The 7248-nt window shown below is 53.3% G+C and overlaps 2 protein-coding genes across 2 annotated transcripts; both read right to left on the minus strand.

Moving 5' to 3' along the window:
- Positions 1 to 1811: 1811 nt before the first annotated feature.
- Positions 1812 to 2585, minus strand: LTHEOB_11890 (uncharacterized protein; the record flags this gene model as incomplete). Its single annotated transcript, XM_035508696.1, has 1 exon — positions 1812 to 2585. One exon carries the CDS (start codon positions 2583 to 2585, stop codon positions 1812 to 1814), a length of 774 nt encoding a protein of 257 aa, XP_035365584.1.
- Positions 2586 to 2636: 51 nt separating this feature from the next.
- On the minus strand, positions 2637 to 3152 carry LTHEOB_11891 (uncharacterized protein; the record flags this gene model as incomplete). The annotated part of the gene is made up of 1 exon (XM_035508697.1): positions 2637 to 3152. The coding sequence occupies one exon, from the start codon at positions 3150 to 3152 to the stop codon at positions 2637 to 2639; it is 516 nt and encodes a 171-aa protein (XP_035365585.1).
- Positions 3153 to 7248: the final 4096 nt, after the last annotated feature.

Consider the following 7248-nt stretch of genomic DNA (forward strand, 5'->3'; position numbering starts at 1 on the left):
ATGGCCTTCATAAAGTAATCGGCAGGTAGCGTCGATCTGATTTTGCATGGTGCCGTTACCCACGAGGAAAGCAACTAATCATCTGCCTGACATGATGATTTCAGGCAGATGATTGGTTGTCTCGCAATGTCTGTAAGACGCTTGCCAATCTGTCCAGGTTGCCTTTGAACCTTGGGCATGACTGCGTACGGCTCTTCCGAACTGGAGAGCTCTAGGTGAATGCGATTGGAGGAGATGCTTGCGGATGTTTTCCGGCACGGTGCTCTCGACATGCCTTTACATGTGCCTCGGATACTTGGCCTTGCCTATCTTTACAAACTATTATAGTGCGATCTGCATCTTCGCTTTAGAAGATGTCCAGGCTCAGGTTGCCGTTGCACTTGGCGTATTCACTCGCATGATTCCCCCCGTAATCAGCATCCTCATGCTCCTCCTCAAGTACTGCTCCATATAGCCGCTCTTGCGCAACACCGGCGAGCCCGCACCAACCATCTGTGCCATGACTCATATTCCGAGAAGCCAAAGACGGGAAAGAAAGATGAATACAGCAGTCAGTAAATTCATCAAGCAAGTATTAACAGCAACGCTTAAAGCAGAGTCCCCAGCTTGCTGCGCGAATCGAAGCACTTCGGCAAGAGCCAGCACCAGCACTTTGGCAAGGGCAACAACGGCGCGAGTCCTCCCCATAGGGTAAGAAGCGCGCCAACTGTCGGCACAGTGACCGAGTCGGTTGGGCTCAGCCTGCAGCAGAGGAAGGGGACGACTCACTGCGGAACAGAAACAGACCCCAGAGTCTTCTGCCAAAGAGGAACCCGTAGTGCCAGCGTTGCAGCTCTTTGGCAGGTAGACAGCTGGGAAATTTTTTTATGGTCCGTTCTGAACAGCAGAGAGACTTCAGTCGTCGGGCAGTGTGGTCGGGCGATGGGACGATGCGGTTGCTCAGACGGAAATACGCGTGCGGGCAAGAAACGAGCTGAGATGAGATGTAGCAGTAGCGATGGATGGCAATGCTGATGGAAGGGCGATGGTGGAGCGACGCGCGGTAGCGATGGGGTTTGTTGTGGAGAAGTGGAGTTGGAACGCGCCATGCGCAACACACTAAGCCCGTCCCGGACGCGCACGGCCCACCTACCCACATCCCTTGCACCAGCCAAACTTCCGAGTAATTTTTTTTGCCTTGCTCGGCCTCCGATACGGCGCAGTAATGATAAATAAGCATGCCAAGGCGTCTCCGAGCTGCGCTTGTCCCGATGCGCCGTACACACCTCCGCACCTTTTTTTCCGCTGCGCTGTGGCTCGTGCCAAAAGTCTCGTTCGCCTTGGCGCGGTGGTTGCCGGCGATGGGCGGCCAGGACTTTTTGTCCGAAAATTCCGCACCGACAGTTTTGCTATATCCTCATCAACAGCCCAGCCATCTTTCAGTCTCCATCACATGTCTTCGTTTTCTACAGAAGCCCAAGGGATTTTGAATGAAATTCACGTTGGCGTGATAGTTCCCGACCACGGCGAGGCGGAAACTCGGCTACAACTGCAGTACTGTGCAGAGCGTTGAGCCACTGCGCCACGGGCAGCTCCAATTCCTAGTATAAATATTGGGTTCGGCATCGACTTGAGAAAACGGAAATGAGAAGGCTGAACGGTAGTAGCAGTGATGGGAGTAGAACTCTTATAGAAGCAAATCCTAATTTGTAGAACATACCTTCCAAGGTGGGAGTGGCTGCGAGAATGGAACTGATAGTAGATGGGGGTATCACACGAACGCTATACTGAAAGAGAGAGGTGGAGACAAAATGGATGGATACAGTAACGGCTCACCCAGACAGAGGCGCGTCGGGAAGTGAAGTCCTCGTGGCCTGCTGAATGCAGTGCTTGACGTCGTCCTCGCAGTCGGGGCCGTGCACCGTCAGTCCCCAGCGGTGAATCTCGTTGATCCAGTCGACGAACTTGCGCACTTCGTGACGCTGGTCACACTCGGACTCAAACAAAAGAAACATGCGGCAGCCCTTCCACGCCTCGTCCTCGCCGAGGACGGCTTCTGTGCACCAGAACTGGTAGGACCGTCCGGCCATGACGAGGCTGTAGTGGCGCAGAACAGCAGTGTGTCTCGCGCCCCAGGGAGCCGTCGAAGCGGTACGCCGCATGCGTTCCAGCTTCAGATTATAGCGGTTGTACAGTGCAATAGCCGATGCGACGGCGACCTGTGAGATGGCCTGGCGCATGGTCCGGTCGTTCTTCTCAAACTCGATGGATAGGTACGGGCAGAGAAGGCGTTTCTGACGGACTGAGACGACGCGTTTGACATGGGAGCGGTAGTGCGGATTGAAGGCCTGCAACGAGATCCAGTAGGAGCAGTCGGGCGGGATGTTGAAGCCGTAAGGGCGCACGACGCCGCCGTCGTTCGAGGCGTCGAGCGGCAGCAGCGGCGGCGGTTCCCAGAGAGGCTCTGGTTTGGTGGGGAACTCGATTTTGCGCTCAGGCTTCAAGGGCCGGTCGTCGTCAAGGTACTGGCTGCGCGGCTCGCGCTTGAGCAAGGCCTCGATGGCGTAGGCGGCGTGCTCGGCCTCGTTCTCCTCCAGGTCACGCATCGTCTGGTAGTCGTGCAGCACAGTTTGTATAAAGTCGGCGCCGCCTTCCAGCTAGACGGTTGTATTCTCTAGCCCGGGCAGGCTGCGGTAAAAGTGAGATAGGCCATCGGTCGGCGGCTCAAATGTGTCGAAGTGAGACCACGGCTCGAAGATGTCGCCCGCGTGCTGGTCGATGGCGATGCCCCGCGGCGTAAGCACCTCGGCGTCGAATCGCGCGTCGGCGGTGCGGGAGGCTCGAGAGATGGAAGAGCCTACGTCAGAAGGTTCGCCGCTGCTGCCGAGACCGCTGTCCGAAGGCCTGATGGGCAGATGCGACGGCGGTCGGGTGCGTGCGCTGCTGCCGATACCGCTATCGATGGCACCTCTGCCGGTAGCCCTGCCCCTGTCGGCGCTCCTGGCGGCGCGAGTGAGCCTCGGCACACGAGTGACGGGCGCTTTGCGCTCGCCGGCCATGACGCGACGCCACAGGCGGCTGATGTCGGTCGGGTCAGTGGGTGGTGGGAGTTCCGGTCGCTTGAGTGGCCGGGGGATGCGGCTCTTTGGCGGGGGGCAGCTGGAGTACATCATGGATGATAGTGTTGATGTTTGGTGGGGAAGCGACGAGACAGCGGGCTTGATTTCCTTGTTGTCGCGGAGTTGACGCAGCAAAGTTCCACTTTCCCGCTCCATCTTTCCGGCCCGTCCCGCCGTCTTTCCGCCCCACCTGGTCCCACCTTCTCCCTCTACCCAGATTGTTGATGAGAGCACTGTGAAACCAAGAAGCCAATGCGCCGTCCTTGTTTCATTACGACGTCTATCTGATCCACTTATAAGATGACCCCCAAGATTTGGCTGAGTGTCTGGTCGATGGCCAGCTCCCACCGCAGGCCTGCATTTCTACATGTGAATTTATTTTTGCTCATGCCATGGGTAGTTAAAGTTATTATCCGGATGTAAATGTAGCATTGGCAATTACACATTTCCAGACCATAGCTTATATTATTTTCGCAAGAAAACAAACGAGCCCCAGTATAATTACGCCACATTCCAGAGCTCTGCTATTCTTCGCGCTAGCCGCTAGCCATCGCGTTTCTACGGCGGGCGCAGCGGCATTCTGCGTTGAACTTCCGAGGGCCGCCGCGTTTTAAGACGCCGCATCAAGCGGTGGAGAGCGGATTCTCAACTGAAAGACCACGCACAAGGAAAATAACGATGCAGCTGTGCGGACATGTGCGAGACAAAAGGCCGGCTAATCGTGGTGGATAGGAAAGGCAAGGATGTATTGGACTTTGATTACTGGCTCAACGCTGAAGCAAGGGAAAAGATGGGAATGATAGCTGGAAATTTGCTCTAAGCCAAGTTTCGTGAGTAGACTAGCTCAAATATAGGGGCAAAATAAGGAGTGCTGCTATTGTCATCAGCGAGTCAAGCACCCTTCGTAGCGGTAAAGTCTGACTGTCTTTATAGTGGATGAGGTGGGGGCGAGAACGAGGAGAAGGAGGATGACTCCGTCGAGCACGACGATAATGGTAATAGTAGTAATGATGATTAGGGGCCGTAGCTCCCCCGATGGCCGTGGTCATGGGGAACCGCAGCTGGGACCGGATTAAGCTGAAGTGGCATCCATAGCGCTTCGGGCGCTACGGCAGCCACCGTGCAAGTGGTGGTGGTAGTAGTGATGGGTAGTAGTCCAAAGCGATCTGCTACCTCCCCTCGTTGAGCAAGTCAGGGCGGCGGCGGCCATGATGTACCGGTAGACATATTTTTCTTCCTTGCTTTTCATCCTTTAGGATTAAATCATAGCTGATAGTACTCAAGGGCTTATTAGTCCAGCCGATCCGGGGAAGCCTCTATGTTTACGTAAAGGTCGAAACCTCTCGTCCACATCTATCTAACCATGTTTTAGCTCAGTCACACCTAAATCTGCAGGCATGAAGGAGAGCGGGCGGGTATAAGATCGCGGGCCGAGGACACGACTGGGCTACTTGGACTCGAGCCCCAATACAGCAATTAGGGGAAAGTGAAGAAAGCGAAACAGCCATCGCTTTTCCATCTTTGCCACGCTGCATAAAACCCAGCCTTAAGACAGCCAGGCGCCCGGTTCGCCATTTCATTTTGTCAGCTTTGTCAGTTAAGTCAGAATAGAACGTCTGGCTGATGCCCCCAGCAAACTCTCAGGCCGTCAGGCCTTGTTTGTATCCTTCACCAATGTCTTGTCGCCATGCCTTAAGGGTTACTAGGCTTGTCGAAGTGAATCTTCCACGCGGAAGGTGGCAAGCACCACTGAGGAATCTGCAGCCAGGTAGTGGTCGAATTATTAAGGCTTGACTACCATTGACGACAGAGGTTTTGTACTGGTACGTCGCCGAAAAGCACCACTTTAAGCCACCGACTGGAACTGCTGATGAGTGCGCAGTCTCAAATGGCAAGCATCAGCTTAATCAGTATAAGGTCTATTGTTGAGATACTAAGAGAGAATCGGAAAAGCTATTTGTTTAAGACTTTATTATCGGGGATATATACCTTTATAAGAAAGAAGAATTTCTATAGCGGGTTATATCTTCTCAAGTGTAAAGCATTACAACTATTTAAACGATTAAGTATTCTATTCGTAGTAGAAACACGGGTATAAATTAAACAATTAATTATCTATCTATAGTTAAACGAGATGACGAAATAAACTTTTAAAGGCTTATTTAATATTAAAAATTATACTTCTCTTATCTTCTTTCAAGATGCTATTTTCTTCTCGGACTCTTTTACCGCATTGTAGTCTGCACACAGTGTAAGTTTTTCTCCAACGCGATCAAGGCAGGCCGCTTTATAGTGTAGTCCCTCTTGTTCTTTTAAGAGAGCCGCGGCTCACTCTACTTACGTCTAGTGGAGGCCCATGACAACAGCAACAACAAGGCCCTTACCGCCGAGCTTGGCAACGCCCAACCCAGTCTCCTATCACACAACTTGACACCCTCTCAGCCAAACTCGGCATCGCCTCGGCCGCCGTTAACGCAGCCCGCGCTGTTATTCTCCGCTGGCTCCGGCTCCTGCTTGTCCACGCGCTCCACCAAACGCTACCCTGGCACCATGGCCGAGCGCGTGTTAATAAACGAGTATAAGGACCTCGTCCCGGAGTCGTGGACTAACCATAAAGGTGCGTGGCGACTCTGTACCGTCTGCCGACCATCCTACCATGCTACCTCTTTACCGTCTGCCTACCATCTTACCAAGCATCCAGACATCTACTCCTTCACATGACTCAGCTCACAGCTTCTCGTACGTGCAATAACTACTCACTTTCTGCACTACTTAGTAACGATTCCCCAGGCTCCAGCATAGGAACACATCACCTACTACATGGGCGGCTAGCACATGGCGTAGTACGACTAGTTGGACGACTATCAAAGCGTTTAAGGTGTCGAAATCCTCGAGTTTTTCGCGAACTGCGAGAACGTTTCCAAGCTCAAAGCCGTAATTGACGTTGGCAATACGCCGAGAATTACGGAGGAGTAGTTGAATGAATGGGAAGAGGAGGTGAGGCGCGACTGAAAAGAGCGCCCCCGGCACCTCTGCACTGAAGAGAGGAGTTTTTCATATATTTCGACAGCTCGTCTTTGGTCGGACATATAACATGGTGAATATGGCACAAAGAAAGGGGGCAGTTATACATAGTATGCAACGTGAACCAGATGTTCTTGTATTCCACTCAGTGGATGAGATGCAGCGATATAGTGCAGACGGCAGGAACAACAGTAGGTCGCCATGGCACCTTATAGTAAGATGTTGTCCAGCGCTCTCACTCCGTCTTCAGACTCGCTGACATATTTGCAGCCTTTGCCATTCTCACGCTCAAGCCACATATGCACATCGGTGTCACGCAGGATTGGGACTTCGCAATCAACCAGCCAGATGGTGAAGTGTTAATCGGGCAAGATTGCGCCTCGACAAGACGATATCGAGATCCACGAGCGAAACAACCCCAGCGAGACCCTCAACGCTGCGACCTTCAGGAAGAAAATGCCAGGCGCAACCATCAACGGCATGCGCTTCTCTGAATTCAATTTTCTGCTCATCCCTTCGCCGTAGTCGTCCTGGGCGCATTTCTCCTAGCCGTACTCGTTGTCTTCCCGGACACCTTCTCTAGGTAGCCACGAGATCCCTCTCGGACTGCTGGGGTAATCTGCTTTTGAAGATGACATGGTTACAGAGTATTTGGGGATAGATAAAAGTAGCTAGCTAGTACAAGTCGGCCAAAGTGTCGACCCCTTTGATCGTCTGCGGCATTTGTGCACCCACGTTGATTAAGCGTTAGCTTATACACAACTAGCATGGTGGTAACATACTGAAGTCACGATGGACTAGCGTCTCCTTGCCCATGTCAATGCGCCATGTTCAACGGAAGCCTCCAGCCGTGCGAGAAGCTGGTGTAGCCGGCAGCCATTGATGAGGGGGTGTTGATCATCATCGCGGAGTTGCCGGCGCAGGATCCCGGCGTGCATGGCGGAAGGACTGTCGAAGGGCCCGCAAGAGCAGGAGTAGAGCGAGCCGTAGACAGTGACGGATGGCGGGAGGCAGGGAGACAGGAGGCGGACGTCGGGCGAGCTGCACAGACATGACCGCCAGCAGCTGGTTCAGGCCAGGTATGAATTCCTCCAGGATCCAGCCCTGGCCCTCTCCCTCATCTTCG

Source organism: Lasiodiplodia theobromae (assembly GCF_012971845.1).
Source record: "Lasiodiplodia theobromae strain AM2As chromosome Unknown scaffold_54, whole genome shotgun sequence".
Taxonomy (NCBI): Eukaryota; Fungi; Ascomycota; class Dothideomycetes; order Botryosphaeriales; family Botryosphaeriaceae; genus Lasiodiplodia; species Lasiodiplodia theobromae.